The following is a 16,049-nucleotide window of genomic DNA, read 5'->3' on the forward strand; positions in this document are numbered from 1 at the left end:
CCTCTCAGTTTTCGCCCTTTTCACTTTTCTTCCGCTCTACATCTAGATTTAAAGGTGGTGAGCCTCATTTCACTGTTGATTTGAAACTCTAGGAGTCTCACTAGAAAGCCCGAAAAAGCGAACCTCGCCATAGCAGAGGCCATCTGCTGGTCTTGGCCGGTCAACTTCGGCCCCACAACCGGCACACTTATCTACTTGGGGGCGAGGTCAAGCAGATGCTCTACTGAGCTGAAGTGGGCATGAAAGCGCCTGTAGTTTGTTTAATATTATGAAACCAAGCTCTATTTATCCAAAATGACCCATACCTATCGGAAACCCCCTTCGTTCTTGAAACTTCTGCTCACTTCTCTGAATTTCCCCAGCCATGAACAGTTCCATCCGCCCTTACCGGCGGCCATCCCTAGAGACGGCATTGGTGTAGAGGTGGTCGAGGCCGCTCTCCAAGTGATTCAAGCCGCCGCTGAGGCTTCAGGAGAATATACTGTCCAAGTAACAGAGCTACCACGGGGGGTGGGGGGGGCTTTTACAAGAAAACTGGTGCTTATCTCGACCCTGATTTCAAGACCATCTTGAGAAAGCACGATGCAGTCTTGTTTGGTGCTGTCAGGAATCCTGGTGAGAACTCCCTCGCTGTTCATGGCCCCAGCTGGACACTTACCAGTGCACAGATGTCCCTGATCATGAATGTCTTTGGGGTTTACTTCTGAAGATGAGAGACGAAATGAAGCTGTATGTCAACAGCTGCCCCATTCGCTGCTTCAGCAGGCCTCGAATAGTGGGTGTGGATGCTGCACACCTTGACTGGTTCTTTGTACGCGAGAATAGTGAGGGTGAGTACTCGGGCCATGGGGGTCGATCACGCTTGACTCAGAGCTGGGAAGTCGGAACCGAGTTAAGCATCTTCACGAGGTATGGTGTGGAGCGTATCATGAAATATGCCTTCCAGGCTGCCATGAGGCGGAATAGGAAGCATTTGACTGTCGTCAGCAAGTCCAATGCGCTACGTCACGGACTCGTACACTGGCATGAGATTGCTGCCGAAGTCGCTGCCGACTTTCCCGAGGTGACTTGGGATAAGAAGCCTGTCGACGCAATGAAGATTCGCATGGCTCAGAACAATGTGTTCTTGATTATAGTTGAAGCCCGGCTCTTGATGGGTTAACCGAGCTAGAAGACAGTTGGTGAGAGCGATGGACTAGAGAAACCATCGGCATAACGACATTAAGAAAAGGTTCATACGCAGGGAGCCAGTGTTTACAATGAGGAGATTTCTATTAAGAGCAATGAAGTTACAGTATGTTAAACAGAAGGAATGTGTCTGGAAAGGGGTAAAAAGAGCGATAGTGGTGGTGGGAGGCATCACCATCTGAGACCCGCAAGAGTGGACGAAGTACAACATGGCGAAACTCCAACCCAACAAGAGCAAACACACGAAATGATAGACGACCAACAATAACCAACATCGACTTCTACGTCAGGCATGACGGAAGATGGGCGCCAGCAGCCGTGCAAAGAAGAGGCGTGGCTAGAGGCCTTCACCCGTTCCCAGACTCGGCCAACCTCCGCATCGCTTCCAGCAGTGACTTGCAATAGCCGAGAAGGGCCGTTTCCAAGGTCTTGGCCTGATCATGCTGCAGTGTGAGAAGGCCTTGGCGCACAGCGTCGATGCTGACCAGATGCTACGCAACGTTAGTTTCCTCTCAGAGATGGCAACACTGAGTCACACATATACGCCTCAGAGCCCCCACCGCCATCCACAATTTCACCTTGGAGCGCTTGGAGGAGTTGCACATGACTTTGACTTCTACTCGAACATCCTTGGTTTTTTTGGTCCATCTCTGAATCGACTTGAGTGTCTTTGAGCGGAGTCCGCAGATGGCTCCGTGATGCTCCTCATGTGTTTCAAATACACGCAGCTCCTCGAGAAGTTCTATCAGTCGGTCCCTCTCAAATTCGCTGGTCTCGATCATATCGTTGGTGATTGACAGAAGGGTTGTGTGGTGTCTCCTGGCTCTAGCGTAAGGCTGATCTGTCGTGAACAATCCACCGAAATAAGACGTCTTCGTCTCGTTGCGATCGGCAATGTCGATAATGGCCCTCTCGATGTCGATAAGAAGCTGACCCAGCTGATCATAGTGCCCAGCGAATCTCAACTTCACGTCAGTCATCAAGCCATCGTGGATCTCCTTGAAGAGCTTGGCCTCCTTCATGGCTCGTCGAAATGAGTTTTCCATGGCCGGGGGTAGCCTGAAGTTTCCGTCCATGACATTCGACCGGGTGATGGATGACTTCAGCGTCGTTAGATATTCCGGGATAACAAAAGCCTCCTCGGCAGAGATGGGCGAAATGAACCGGGCTTGAGGAATGGTGGAGGTTGTCCTGTTCTTTGAATCGGTGCTCCACCAATTCAAAAATGCTGGGACAGCGTCCATGACCGCCAGGCCGACCGCGGGCCATCCCGCTCCTGGCTGAGCCATGGCCAACATCTTCAGATTACCCAAAAGCTGTCTCCTGCCGCGCGCGGGTCAAGCCATTTGGGGATCTGAATGCAAATAAACACAAAAAGTGCCCATGGTATCATGTACTGTACACGTGGGTTCGAGAGGGCTTGGACGACGAATCTCCCAACATCCCAAAGACCGTTTCCCAGGCCCTGGAAGGGACTGTTGGTTTGGCGCTCCTTGGTGGTGATACCTTCGTTGTCGGAGTTGGAGTCGGTATCGTTGCTCGATTCGTGTTCAACGTTCTTAGTCTTTTTATCGCGCTTGCTGGATTTGGGGCGCTTGGATGATCCGGAGGATCTTCTACCCCAAGGCAAAAGACGGCTGGCACGCATATTGAACGAACAAGGTGATGAGAATCAAGAGTTGTGAGGATGGGTTGCAAGAGAATGGTTGCAGAAACGTTGACCAAAGTGAGATGTCCGTATGCCTTGGAACGGCGAAGGACTACTTGCCATTCACCGCTTACCTGACGGAGGAGCCGCTCTGGTGACTGGTACATGCAAACAGCGCTGAGTAGGATGCGGACTGACCAACGGTGGATGTCGGTAAGCGACTGAGTCTGCAAGTGCCAGACGCGGCTGGCCGTCTTCCAATACTCCAGGTTGCGAGCCTATCAGAGTGGAGGAGGAAAATGACAAGTCTCAAAGAGTGGAACTGTGAAGTTGTGAATAGAGGAGCAATAGAAAGATGCACGCTGGACGGGAATACGGAGAATACGAACGTAATGCGACCCTCAATTTCAGCGCGCCACGGCGGTCTCTAATTCAGGGACAATAGGAAGCCCTATTTCTGAGGCGAAATCGATATTATGAAACTAGTAATCTGGGCAGGAAGACATACTAACAAGGTGGTATTGGGGATGAGGGTTGCGCCAAGACCAAGCTTAGACACTTTGGGGATATTGCATGTTGGTTCTGGACTACACATCCCGCGTCCCACACTCCCATCTTACAGTCCAATCTCCGACACCCATATCCCAGCTCCCCACCTCTGAGAGGCAGATCAGCTCGGCTACTGCAGAACAGTGACGGGCTGAGACGAACTCCTGCTCCCCTGTAACAAATGTCCCTACTTCTCCTCCTTCCAGCTCTGCCCGCAATTCTTCTTCAGCCACTTGAAACCCCCCTGGCTCTTGACCAGCTCGGGCATGAACTTATCCATGTACATCGCCATGAGTTGGTGGTCCTGCATCGCCTCCGCCACTCTGCTATATAGGGCTTGTTCTTCCTCTGATTCGCGCGGGCTGTTGCAGAGCCGCTGCACCCGTTCCGCCCACTTCTTGTTGATGGCGTCGTACGCCTTGTCGTTGGCAGCCTCTCCGGGGACGAGCCAGCGCGGATCAGTGAACGGCGCCTCGCTGTGGTTCAGGCCGAGATGCTGGAAAAGGTGGTAGGTTTCTGGGTCGGATATGTCGTGAGAAGACGGTGGTGGAGTTGGCAAATGTTGATAATGTGCTCGCTTGCAGGCTTGATACGCTGCTTGCCGTAGACCGAGTGCCAACCAGTCATGCCAAGGGCGCCGAGAAGAGCAGATGCCACCATGACTAGGATGACCTGAAGGTTGATCATGCTGTTGGACAGGCGTGGGCAAGAGTGGAACAACGTGATGGGTGTGAGAGCTGCGGTATGTGCCAAAGGTATGTTGAAGAGTGGCGATGAAAGATCCAAGCAAGGTAGGGCACCGGCATATTTAATGTGGAAATTACAATGAGATGACTACCAGGGGCCTCTGACGCCTAGATTGAAGGTGCCATGGCGAGCGGGCAGGTAGGCTGGCAAGACCTGGCAGAGCCAAGCCAAGGTTTCAGGACCTCTGACCAGAGTCTTGGCTTAAGGAGAGTCAATGACGTAAATTGATCAAAAGTATCCAATCTTTTCCAACCTCAAAGCATCTTCCTTAGGCCGCAAGGCGTTGGTCTACTGGCGGTTCTCCCTTTGAAGGATGGTTGCTCAGCCACTTGTGCACGGCTGTGGGTGTGATGTTGCCTGCCTTTGGTTTGGATCTCTGGCGTAAAGGCAAACACTCCAAGACCATTGAAATTGCGACGCAATCTATCGGAGGGTTATTGATGCATGTCTCTGTTTTTATTGACCCTTTATTATCGTGGTTTTGTACTCAACACCAACACACCAGTTTGGCACGTGACATGGCTCGAGCGGACTTCTTTGTTTGCAACTCCTCGTACTGGGAGTCTGCCTACTTCCTTCATGTCCTGATCTTTTGGCCTTGTCATCTGCTCATCTGCTCGTCGTGTAACATCTGGACTCCTCGCCCACCGTTGCTAAAGGTACCTCGGTGTTGATACAAGTAGGACTCTTCGATTCCCTCGCCCTTCACCTCAGATCTACGCCTTGCTGACCCTGGTCACTGCCCCTCTAGAAACCGGCATTGCCCTACTATTCCGTCTTCAAGTTGCAGTCATGGCCCCGACCTCACCGGACAAGCCAGACGCTCGCCGTTCTCGGTCTCGACCACCTCTTTACTTCTTCTCAGGCACGATACGCCACCAGTTGCCAGTCATACCTAGACCCTCGCAAAGACCCTCTCGTTGTCGTCTTCCGCCAACCGAGGCCCCAGCCGGAAGCCCTCCTACCGGCCGCTTCAATCGCGTTCATCAATTGGGTCGCTCTTCTCGTCCTATTCGCAAATCCGGGAGGTCGATAGTTCCACGGTCTCAACGTTCCAGTGCCACTATCATCGCCGGGATTGACCGCTCTCTTCGATCCCGCCCCAGTGTACTTGACCAGTCTCGAGAGCCTCCTGCACCTTTCGACTCTAAACGCCGTCAGAGCCCGTATAAACCTCTGTCTTCTATCCCATCCAAGAGGGCACACCCTGTCGACGCGAATAGCGACAGCCGCTGCAGCCACGACTCCCCACAGAAGCGGCATTGCCTTGTTCACCAAGGTGTATCTGAACCCTCCCACACGGCTACAACTGCCACAGATCTGCTTCCTCAGATTTCATCTATCAATGATGTCGTTTCCCGTCCCAACATCGATAAGTTTGGGGACGAGTTTCCCAAAGAGGATCAACGCCACTCAATGTGGCCTTTGGCTTCAGAAAAATCTGATACGATGATCTCACTTGGAAGACAGAAGAATAGCACAACCGGACAACGGACCACGCCAGCAAGGGCCACCGAGGAGCACAACCAGTTGGACCAGCCTACTCGATCCATCGAGCACCAAGTCAAGCCCCTCTACAAGAGGCCTGGCGATGATGGGCTACCGAGCGAAAGGTTTGACACGAAGGCATGCCAGCAACTCGAGTCTCCTCGCCGTACAGCCGTCGGCAATACGGAAGGCAGTCCCTATGATGAGCTTCCAAACCCCAACAATCTCTCGGAACTGAAGAAGCCATCTCGGGACAAGAGTGAGACCTCCAAGAGCCCTGGTCCAACCACAGCTCCAGTCTTGGAGGGTTGGCCCCTCATTTTCGCCTGTATTGCTGCATTCATCGGGGAATGTTCTTGCCCGACTTGCGATTCCCCGACTTGCGAGTCCCCGAATTTCGTGCTGTAGACTGGAACGAGAGGGCCATCGAACTTGAGATTGCGCTGGCGACGATACCAAGAGTCGTTCTTTTTGGCGAGGCCAGTCTCTCGCAACAGAGACTCCATCCTGGCATGCTCCCCGTCGATGGCTTGGTCCATGATCACAATCCCTCGTTCGGGCCCGACGAGAGGATACCAGTACGATCCAAGTGGTTTTCCAACTCAACCGAGTTTCCGCAGTACGAACCTTGGCTGACCACGTCATCTGGGGTATTTGTGCCTGAACCAAAGTTCTTAGGGGACCTTTGGGTGGTTACTCACAACACTTGCTTCGGCCTTAGTTCGATTCCCATTCCAGATGGGTCATCCCCGTCCGACGACTTTTGTTTCCTCCTTGCCCACGCCTTGTCTGACTTGGAAACATTCTACATTTTTGATTATCCTCAATTCGGCTCCTACTACACAGGTACGAGTCTTGGCATGAATCTGGTCATGCTGTTCAACATGGAAGCACTGCAACGGATGCAGATGAATGGTTCCGAAGAGCTGGGCTCTGATCAGCTTCGCGCCCGCGCGTTGCATGCTCCATCTACGACAACAGTTTCCCTGCCGACCGCTAAACCACCATCTCCTCGCCGCCGGCTTCCAGCTGATACAAGCATCCCTGACGACATACCAGAGAGCTTCATCAAAGGGTGGCACGATGCAATTGCAGCTCGCAGCTCTCGGATTAAACAGGAGCACGCATCAACGACCACTCCAACCTTTGACACGACCGCGTCGAGTAAGATTCATGTCAATCGTCTCGGGCAAAGAGCTAACATGACTACCAGAGATACCGAAGCCTAGAGACTACGTCGAGGCTCAGATGAACAATGGGACCGCGAACTTCTTGGTCCAGCATGTTCTCGACGTGATCGTTGGCCGACGCCTGAACGAAACCGACGAGGTTGAGGGTCCAACCTATGGCAACATCATTGATCCTTCAACCAGGCTGGACAAGCTTTGCGATCTTTTTCCTCAACTGAATGATCACGTATCGAAAGCCATTCGGTCTGCGAATAGGACCGAGTTGAACACCTACCAGCTCAACAGGCTTAAACGTATCCAGGACGTCGCCCCCTTCCTGCGGGACATTGCCGCACCTAGATTGGACGGCATGCAAGCCAGAGCCAAGCGAGGAGTCCAGCTGCTCAAGGAGACCGAGAAGCGCCAAGCAGAGCTTCAAAGTGAAATTGAAAGGACCCTGCGAAACGGCTGGCTCGGTCCAAGAGTCGAGTGGCTAAGCCGCCGGATCATCTGTTATTACTTGCCCGACCAGAAGAGCATGGTCCTTCAATGGAGCCATGCTCGCCAATGGCTGGCAGTGGAGTCGGAAGAAGTATTCGAAATATATCAGGGCCGGCAGGCAGAGTTCCGCTTGCTCAACACACGGCCGCCAAGCAATCTTTCCAAGAAACAACTCTTTGAGTGGCGGTTATGGAAGAGCAACATGATTTGGTCGCGATGGTCCTTGGAGGATAGACGCAAACACCCAGAGGGCAAGGAGTCGTTTTGCTGGAGTGAGACGGACTGGCAACCTTACGCATCCATATGGCAGGGGATGGCTGGATGGGTGACGGGTCGGGACAATGTTGACATTCCGTCTCAATGTGGCGACGCGTCAAAGAGACATGGATGACTTGAGCGAGGGTTCCGGACATGTATCTCGGATTGCATGTCTTGGATGATAGCGTCTATAATCTAGACGTTGATAGAAGGGTATAGGGGGTTTAGTATGGTGATACCACGTCTGTCTCAACGGTTTTTATGAGTTTAAAGGAGGCTTGGGTGTTTGATTTGTGATATGGTATGTCCTCCAATTATTCAATACTATTATCCTGAGATCTGGTCCCGCAGGCATATTGTAAACGGAAGTACCATCTGCTTGTACTCATCTGATTCAATAATCTTCTAATTCTATGCCCTCGTATACTCCATGCCTCATCACAGCTTCGACTTCTCGGCCCAGAAAGGCGCCAGGGATTCTTCCAACGGGTTTGACTTGGCTTCGTTTCTCTGCTTGGTCGTCTTGAAAATCCTAGGCAAGCCTGTCTCCTCGAAAGTGGCGCCATCGCGCACCATGGCAGCTAAGCCCTTGCTGGATAGAAGGATCTTGGGCATACCGTAACCTGTAAACCCTGCCATGATGAACTGCCCAGGCTTTTCAGGGACTTGGCCAACGTGAGGCATAAAGTCTGAGCTGTAGCCAAGGACTAGAGCGATAGTCAGCGTTATTGCCATTATAATGGAGATGCATATTTAATGTCCAGAGGATCAACTCACTCCCAGTCCAAACCTTGTTGGCCTTCATATCGCTATCCTCCCACCCGCGGAAGTTTCGCTGCATGTAGTTGTCAAAATAAGGGACCGCTTCGTTCACCAGCTCGTCATCTCGCACATTGTCGAACCATCTGTGCTTCTTATGCCAGAACGCCTGCCGCGCACCGCCCACAATGATGCTTCCATCCGCCCGGGGATGAGATAGTCATTGTTCACCTTGTCGAATCTGATGCCGTACGTATTGACAAGGTGAGGCGTTTTTTTGCCTTTAGGACTTTTGAGATGACTACAAATACCTCTAACAGGGGTGATGGCCCGCATATACTCGGGGAGGATCTGCGATGTGTATGCGTTTGTTGCGTGAACTAACTTTGGTGCCTTGATGGTTCCGCGGGCCGTGTGGACAGACCATAGGCCACTCGAATCTCGGGTCGATGACACCGACGTAACTGGCGTGTGGGCTTGGATATTGAGCCCACTCGTGACCAACTTCTCCAGTATTTGATGCACCAGCTTTGAAGGCCACAGATGAGCCGCCGTGTACGATATGCAGCATTTGGCGTTTTTGACCCCCGAAACCTGCCTCGGATTATTAACTGTGTCCCGCAGCATGAGGCGAATAGAAAATGGTGAGTGCTCACTCTTTCAGCATCATCTCGGCCAGTGAAAGCGACATCGGCAAGATTGATGTCGGTGGCGTGGGAGAGACTCTTGAAGGTTGCCCGAACTTCGTCGGCGTGCGCCGAATCGAGAAAGACGTCTAAGGCTCTCGTAATGTGGAAATCACAGTCCAGTTTCTCCTTCTCTACAAGGTCCTTGACGGCGTAGACATGCGATGCCTCAAACGCAGCCAGCTCTGCTGTCGCTGCCTCGCCGAAGAGCTTTGTAAACTTGGGAATGTCCGAGAACGTGTCAGGCTTGACATGTCCGCCATTGCGCCCAGTGGCTCCGGAGCATATCTTTCTCGCCTCTAGCAGCACAATCGAGGGAGGGTTGGGATTATCCTTGAGGAGAAAGTATGCAGTAGCGACGCCAGAAAGACCGGAGCCGATAATCACGACGTCGGCCTTGGCGGGCAGCTCGGATGTGCTTCGATAGTCATCGAGCTTCTTGGGTTCAGAATTCCAGAAGGAAGATGTGGGATTCGCGACTGGCGCACGATCAGCTGTGTTGGAGGCCATTGTTTAATGCTGTATTTCGGTTCCCTTGCTAGTGGGAAGCAATGGGGGGAGAACAGAGTTTAAAAGACGTCGTCTGAAGAAAGATACCAAGTGTGGCCAAGCCACAGGCGTGGGATAGACGAGCAGCCCGCAGGAGACACCGGGCCTAAATAGGAAATGTTTGCCTAGCGAACGGCGCCAACATTGGATTGTATTCCGGGGTTGGGCGTCGGGCCGTGATGCTATCATACAAGAGTCGGCCAGTAGTCAGTTTTTGGATAAGACTCGTGATGACCGGTAGTGTATTTTGCGGAACACTACTGTTTGGAATGGCAGGTTGCATGAGAACAATCTCCCTCGCAATTTGACTCTTTCGGGCAAGTGAAATGAGAGCAGTCAACAAGTCTACCTAGGTTAACGTCTGATAGGTTGCATATTCTGATGAACCCCGCAAAACGCCGGCATCAACCGGACCGGGAACTTCAATGATGACAGTTACAGGGAGGATCTACTTCAAATTAGAACAACATCGGATGTGTTCATGTCCATGCACGTAGTCGAAGGCGTAAGGCCGTAGAGCAGATCGAGTCTTGATTAATCAACTGCTATAAACTTTCTAGCTCCGAAACTAAGCGTTGATGTTTGGCTCATCTACCGACGACTACTTCAAAGTTCCTCCTTGTTTGCCGTCTTTTAGACTTGAGCCTTGGACGCCTCAATGATCTTGCGAGCCATGTCGGGGAGTGTATCAGCCATGACGTCCATCTCTCCGAAGATGTCTGCACATGATTCCTTCTCCAAGATGGTGCAGTAGGCACCCTTGTAGCTATCCCTATGTCAGCGATTGCTATCACCAAGCTCACAGTTGGCTTGTAGAACAGAACTTACCCAGCTTGCTTGGCAGAAGACACGTCCCACATGTGCGCCGCCGCAAACCACTTCTCCGCACCGGCAAGGCGATCCAACAGGGGTCGGTACGAGTTGAGTGCTGGCTTGCCGACACCGGCGTCATCACACGAGACGAAATTCTCGATGGGCATGTCAATGCCATTGTTCAAGAAGTAGCCCCTGACCTGCTCGGTGTCGCCAGCAGTGAAACCCCAGACGGTGAAGCCGGCGTCGCGGAGGAGTTGTAAGCACTCAGCAGCCCCTTCGCGCAGCGGAAGGCTCTTGAAATGGCTCACAATGTAAGCAAGATCCTCGTCCGAGGCAAAGGACCTGGGCTCCTTAATACCACCGATCCATAGCATGCGGTAGAATAGACTGCAGAAGACATCGTAGAAGCGGTGGTACCGTCCCGTGATGCTGAGATAGGTGTACTCTCTTTCAGAAATCTCAAACCACATGTAGCCGAGCATCGCAGGCTTGACACCCTCAGCACGCAGGCGATCGCCCAGACTACTCTCGAGCGCATCAAGGATGGAATCGTAGGTGACAATGGTACCGACAATATCGAACACCACGTGCTTCTTGGTGGCTGACATGGTGACTTTTTATTGTATGAAATGGAGAAGAGTAGTTGGCACAGAAAGGGTTAGAAGTTCTTGAATGTGGAAAAGCTGAGATTGAGCTGCTGTACACCAAAGACATGGCACCGGCGATTCACCTTGGGTTTTATATCAGCTCTATATCATGTCTTAGAGTTGACGGGATGCATCCCGACAGGCGGCTACACGCGGAGGGGAATTTGACTTTGATCTTCTCAACACCGATACACATGGCTTCAGTTCTCGCACGGATATCAGCTGGGCAGTGGTTCAAAGACTCGTACGGAGTCTCTTATCAAAGGTTGCAAGCATCGGGCAATGTTGCTAATGCATGGCTTATCTTTAGCCCGAGTGTCTATCAGACTATCACCCATACGCTCTCCGCAAGGTTGCCGTTTCTAGCCGACCAAAGCTATTATTGAGTTACAAATGATTACATGGTAATCTATTGTATACGGCTAATGGCGGGAATGCGCACAATAGCCATTCTCAGCTTCCTTGGCTGTCATGCGGACCGGGGACTACGCCGGAAGCGTCGGGTCTCTCCTGGATGCCGGTACCAGTGCCGGTTCGGCAGAGAGTGCCGTGGTGCCGGTCTCTTCTCACCGGCGCACAATATTCCTCCAGATGATGTTTCATGTGAAGGTAAGCAATTCCTATCTATCTGCCAGGTCTCTGCGTCCACCGCCGAAAGTCTGTAGCCGGAGCTTACGCCGAGACCTAACTCACAGCTTAAACCGTGACTCTTCTATCACATAATGTAAGTCATCGACCAAATTAACACCCAGCTGTAATATGCTAAGACTTCTCCCGTAACAACCTGTATGAATACCTATGTTTAGTTGGCCACCATATGCACTTGCTCAAGTCACCGTCGGGCCAAGCAAGTGATTCATGCGGGATGCATTATAGTCATGGTTAAATGAAAGGCCATGGAATCATTAAACTGGTTGAGATCACCTCGACATCACAATACTTTCAATCTCCGGTTCCATTATGCCCTAAATTCCCTGCCATTAGATCTTCGACACATGATTCATACAAATTTACCGGCGTAAGAACTCCACCACCTAAAGCACAGAGATCAAAAACAAGCTGCAGAGAGCAAACATCATCACAGTGCCAAATCTGGGGTTCTCCTTCACTGAAGCATTGTCTGACGTGGTCGTCGCTGTGGCTGTCGACTCTGAACTTGAACCTGTCATTGCAGTCGTTATATCCAGTGTGGGGAATGCTGTTTCGGTAGCTGGACTGAAATCCGGCTGTTTATCACGTCAATACTCCGAATACATCTTGTGGGGTGGTAGTCAGAATCCTCACCAGACCTGTTCCAATTACAGACTCGAAATTATCGCATTGGTACCCATGGACATTAGACAACGTCGCCTCCAACCCCAGACAGGTGGTGTTGGCCACATACGCGCACGAGTAGGCCTCGCGCAGCAGTGTTGGTCGGCAGGTGCATGAGCTGAGTCTCGATGTGTCCTTGTCTGAAGTGTAATCAGTGCACTCGCGGAGGAGCTTCCTGGCCTCAGCACATCTGGTCTTGATGTTTTGGCAGAGCTGGTCTGGATAGGGCTCATAGGAGCTCGGCGGTGCAGTGGTTGGATCAAAAGTGATGACTGAGCCGCAAAGACTGTTCCATAATTCACGAGCTCTGTCGAAGTTGACGCCCAAGTCTTCGCGGCGATAACAGAGACGGAGCTCATTCTCGCATCTGTCGGCATTAGGTGGCTACTCATAATTCACAGATAAGTTACTTGCCCAGATAGCGAGTCCAAGTACTCTTGGTGGCAGAGGCAGTCTTCTTTGCCGGGGCGGTCCATGACTGTAGCACATACGTCGTTGGAGCTCAGAAATGAGTCGCATTCTGGGTGCGCGGTAACTTCCGAGCCTGCCGCGCAAGCGAGGCTCGGAAGTGTCTCAGCGAAAGCCTGCAAGAGATGTCCCGCAAGGACCAGTACAGTGTAAAGAGTCTTCATGATGCAGCCTCGCTTTGGCGTCTAAACATGCACGGCCAAGCGATGGACATTGTGCACATTAATATACATGGGCCTCGGCATGTTCACGCAACCCGTCGTGCTACTAACTTCGTGGCTTGCGTCTCGATCCCGCCACTAAAAGGTGATTATGCAAGCCAGCGTCGCAGTCACTGCGGCTGAACTATTGGTGAGGTGCTGAAGTGAGCCGAGAACGCCAATATTGGCGACGAGGCTGGAAACTGGGCTTGGGAGCTATGGCCGCATTCGGATGGTTCTACACCCTCGGGGATATCAGCTGAACAGGTACCCTTGGACGTGGCGGGAGCCATCACGCTGTTGAAAGACTCGGCTGAAAGACAAATACGCGATGCCTGTGCTGCTTCTTTCGAGTTTAGAGGCCACTCCAAATGTCAAAATTTAAAAGAATAAGAAAGACACCATGAAGAGTAACATTGACTGGAACAAGTACTTTCCACCAGGTAAGTTCACCAATGTGACGTGCTCCCGCAACCTCGGGTCACTGACAGGTGCTTATCTCCACCCAATAGCCATCTTCGGCAGTTGGATTAGGCTGCGAGTCACCTCGCTTCGTCTGAAATGCAACGAACTCAGTCGACGCTTCTCCAAATGGCGGCATCGGGTTCCGACCAAGAGGCCACCTCTGCTTCTCACAACTGGAGGCATGGCTCTACAGCTATTCTTCCAGCTCGTCATGATCGGCATCATCTGCGGTCTATGGCACATATCGCAGCGCGATGACGGTCTTGCTGCCGTGCCAGACAATGACAACGCTTCGTTTGACTCGACAGGCTTCCACCCAGCTTCCATATGGAGCTCATCGATTGTTTGGGCGACTGTCCCTGCCTGGATCATCTCGGCTTACTCTTCGCTCTGGTCGGCCATGCTCGAGGCCCTCAAGAAGGTCCAGCCGACTCTAGAGCTCGACAGGCCTAACTCCACACGGCGTTCGAGCGCAGTGGTTTGGGAAGCGTGGAAACAAAGGCTGTTGTCCATCTTCGGCCGCAAACCAAATCCACGGCCAACGACAGCCCGGACTCGGTCAACCGCCAAGCGCACCTTGTTGCTGGACTACGGGGAGTGGCCAGTACTGAATGGGTTCAAAGCCATCAAGCAAGGCCACGTTCTCCTAGGTATAGGCATGCTCCTACGTGTTGCCCTCTGGACCGCAAGTGGTCTCTCGGCTGCCATCTTTGCTGTCGCTCAAGTACCCCGAGAGACAGAGACAGGGCTCTACAGCGACAAATTCTTTGACGAGTGGCTAGGATGGTATGAGGGCAAAGGAGCCAACTATTCATCATCGACCCCAGCCCTAGAGATGGTGAGTGCTACGGTTGTGAGGGGGGCCCAGAACTATTCTTGGACGACGGAGACGCACTCATTCTTACCATACTATCCCACCGAGAAGAATGCCACTGGAAACTACACCTTTGATACGGAAGCGTACTGGGCCACAGTTGAGTGCAACGCCAAAACGGAAGAGGACCTAGTACGCGCCGGCGCCATTACGCTCGCTCTGGAGGACGACGACGAGTACGACTCAGCTCAGGTTAGGATCAGGTTCAATTCGGGCGGCTGCGATATCTCCAAGTGGTTCAACCTCTTCAACAGCACGCTGAAATACGCAAAGTCATGGTCGGTTGTTGACTGTGGAGGAGCCGCCGGTCGCATGAGGATCGGTATGTTTACGGGCACGTACAACGCTCGTGAACAATTCCGCCTCTCAAACCTCACAGTAATCACCTGTAAACCCATGCTATATCGGTCCAACGCGACCCTCGAGGTTTCTCTGTCAAACAATCCTTCCATAGCCAAGGTCCTCAACTTTGCGCAGCATGACCAAGAACAGTTCTGGCCGGACTTTGCCCAAATTTGGATAAAAGAGATTGACCTGTACTCGGTGTTTGACCCAAAAGCTTACCTCGATATGGATAGCTTCGCACGTCTCGTCGTTAGCCACGGCTCCAACGATCTAACCCTTGATACCATTCCCGGCAAGGAGAAGCTGCTCAGTTCATTCAAGATTGTCTTTCAGGCCTTTTTCGCCAACTATATTTCTCTACAAGCCTACTCTTCAGCAAAGAACGTCACCATCACGGGAACGGTGTCGCGGTTGCAGTTTCGTCTTTTTGTGGTCAGGTCCCCAGCCTTTGCAGTCGTCGGCATCTTTGCGACTGTCTTTTGCGTTACCCTGATTCTTCTCGTACATCTGCACGAAAACCGGGCCAGCATGGAAAAATTCCTCGACCTGATGCTCGGAAATGCTCTTATGTTCCGCCGGAGCGATGGAGTTGAGCCTTTCCTTCAAACACTCGAGAATCGGGCGCTTCAGACGCAACAGCCCCCAGAGACCGTCAGCTTGGTCAAGTTTGCGGAAAAGCAGAAGGACATGGAGAGTTGGGCCACGTGGATGGACGGTACAACAGGAGATGTGTGCGTTGAGGCACCACCAACTCCCATCCCTCGTCCTCCTGGCCTGCATGCAAGTGGTAGTGGTAGTTCCCATGCGCCGTTGACCCCTGCTGCTGCGCCGACAGCACAGAACACTTCGATTCCCATGCACACGCTACCACATCAAAATCCGGGAGGAAACCATACGCAAGCTAATCCTTGACGAAATCGGCGTCTCTTTATTCTTATATTAATGTACTATGTGAAAGGGACTGGGTGATTCCTTGGCATGAACATCCCCGTTGGCCAAATAAAGTCTAATGAGGTGGAATAGTTCAACGAAAATATGTAGTTTGTTAGTTAGGGTCGAGATATATTTAATAATCATGATTACTCAATACCCATTCCGTCATAAGGACATGAAACAAGCGCCCAGGAGAGATCTCCAGAGAAATACGAAGATGAAAGCAGCGTCTTGTTCCGAAGTTAACGACGGGTGCTGGTGATGTCCTTCCGGTTACTCCGTAGGGTAGCACGGCTTGAGCGATGCCGTTAACCCGGCTCCTCTTTCCGTACCCTGGTACTAGGGATCGGCGTTTATTGCATGCATGGCGTATTGTAGAAGAGGACACAAGGGTTCTTGGGTTCATCGCACAAAATGCAACATTACATAATTTGCAGAGTGCCAC

General features: G+C 52.0%; 8 protein-coding genes across 8 annotated transcripts; 3 read left to right on the top strand and 5 right to left on the bottom strand.

The window, feature by feature from the left end:
• Positions 1–294: 294 nt before the first annotated feature.
• MRS44_007153 (uncharacterized protein) lies at positions 295–1,162 on the top strand (the record flags this gene model as incomplete). The annotated part of the gene is made up of 3 exons (XM_046281464.1): positions 295–489; positions 564–615; positions 669–1,162. The coding sequence occupies 3 exons, from the start codon at positions 295–297 to the stop codon at positions 1,160–1,162; spliced, it is 741 nt and encodes a 246-aa protein (XP_046129318.1).
• A 373-nt stretch (positions 1,163–1,535) lies between these two features.
• Positions 1,536–2,836, bottom strand: MRS44_007154 (uncharacterized protein; the record flags this gene model as incomplete). Its single annotated transcript, XM_065620420.1, has 3 exons — positions 1,536–1,679; positions 1,749–2,511; positions 2,586–2,836. 3 exons carry the CDS (start codon positions 2,834–2,836, stop codon positions 1,536–1,538), a joined length of 1,158 nt encoding a protein of 385 aa, XP_065476492.1.
• Positions 2,837–3,572: 736 nt separating this feature from the next.
• On the bottom strand, positions 3,573–4,072 carry MRS44_007155 (uncharacterized protein; the record flags this gene model as incomplete). The annotated part of the gene is made up of 2 exons (XM_065620421.1): positions 3,573–3,901; positions 4,006–4,072. The coding sequence occupies 2 exons, from the start codon at positions 4,070–4,072 to the stop codon at positions 3,573–3,575; spliced, it is 396 nt and encodes a 131-aa protein (XP_065476493.1).
• Positions 4,073–4,924: 852 nt separating this feature from the next.
• MRS44_007156 (uncharacterized protein) lies at positions 4,925–7,681 on the top strand (the record flags this gene model as incomplete). The annotated part of the gene is made up of 3 exons (XM_065620422.1): positions 4,925–5,972; positions 6,029–6,784; positions 6,834–7,681. 3 exons carry the CDS (start codon positions 4,925–4,927, stop codon positions 7,679–7,681), a joined length of 2,652 nt encoding a protein of 883 aa, XP_065476494.1.
• A 305-nt stretch (positions 7,682–7,986) lies between these two features.
• MRS44_007157 (uncharacterized protein) lies at positions 7,987–9,503 on the bottom strand (the record flags this gene model as incomplete). Its single annotated transcript, XM_065620423.1, has 4 exons — positions 7,987–8,255; positions 8,326–8,476; positions 8,539–8,901; positions 8,964–9,503. 4 exons carry the CDS (start codon positions 9,501–9,503, stop codon positions 7,987–7,989), a joined length of 1,323 nt encoding a protein of 440 aa, XP_065476495.1.
• Positions 9,504–10,175: 672 nt separating this feature from the next.
• MRS44_007158 (uncharacterized protein) lies at positions 10,176–10,966 on the bottom strand (the record flags this gene model as incomplete). Its single annotated transcript, XM_065620424.1, has 2 exons — positions 10,176–10,308; positions 10,371–10,966. The coding sequence occupies 2 exons, from the start codon at positions 10,964–10,966 to the stop codon at positions 10,176–10,178; spliced, it is 729 nt and encodes a 242-aa protein (XP_065476496.1).
• A 1,073-nt stretch (positions 10,967–12,039) lies between these two features.
• Positions 12,040–12,951, bottom strand: MRS44_007159 (uncharacterized protein; the record flags this gene model as incomplete). The annotated part of the gene is made up of 3 exons (XM_046278788.2): positions 12,040–12,231; positions 12,290–12,686; positions 12,755–12,951. The coding sequence occupies 3 exons, from the start codon at positions 12,949–12,951 to the stop codon at positions 12,040–12,042; spliced, it is 786 nt and encodes a 261-aa protein (XP_046129313.2).
• A 439-nt stretch (positions 12,952–13,390) lies between these two features.
• On the top strand, positions 13,391–15,583 carry MRS44_007160 (uncharacterized protein; the record flags this gene model as incomplete). The annotated part of the gene is made up of 1 exon (XM_065620425.1): positions 13,391–15,583. One exon carries the CDS (start codon positions 13,391–13,393, stop codon positions 15,581–15,583), a length of 2,193 nt encoding a protein of 730 aa, XP_065476497.1.
• Between the last annotated feature and the right edge of the window lie 466 nt (positions 15,584–16,049).

This window comes from Fusarium solani (assembly GCF_023522795.1).
Source record: "Fusarium solani strain SB1 chromosome Unknown bctg00000004, whole genome shotgun sequence".
Taxonomy (NCBI): Eukaryota; Fungi; Ascomycota; class Sordariomycetes; order Hypocreales; family Nectriaceae; genus Fusarium; species Fusarium solani.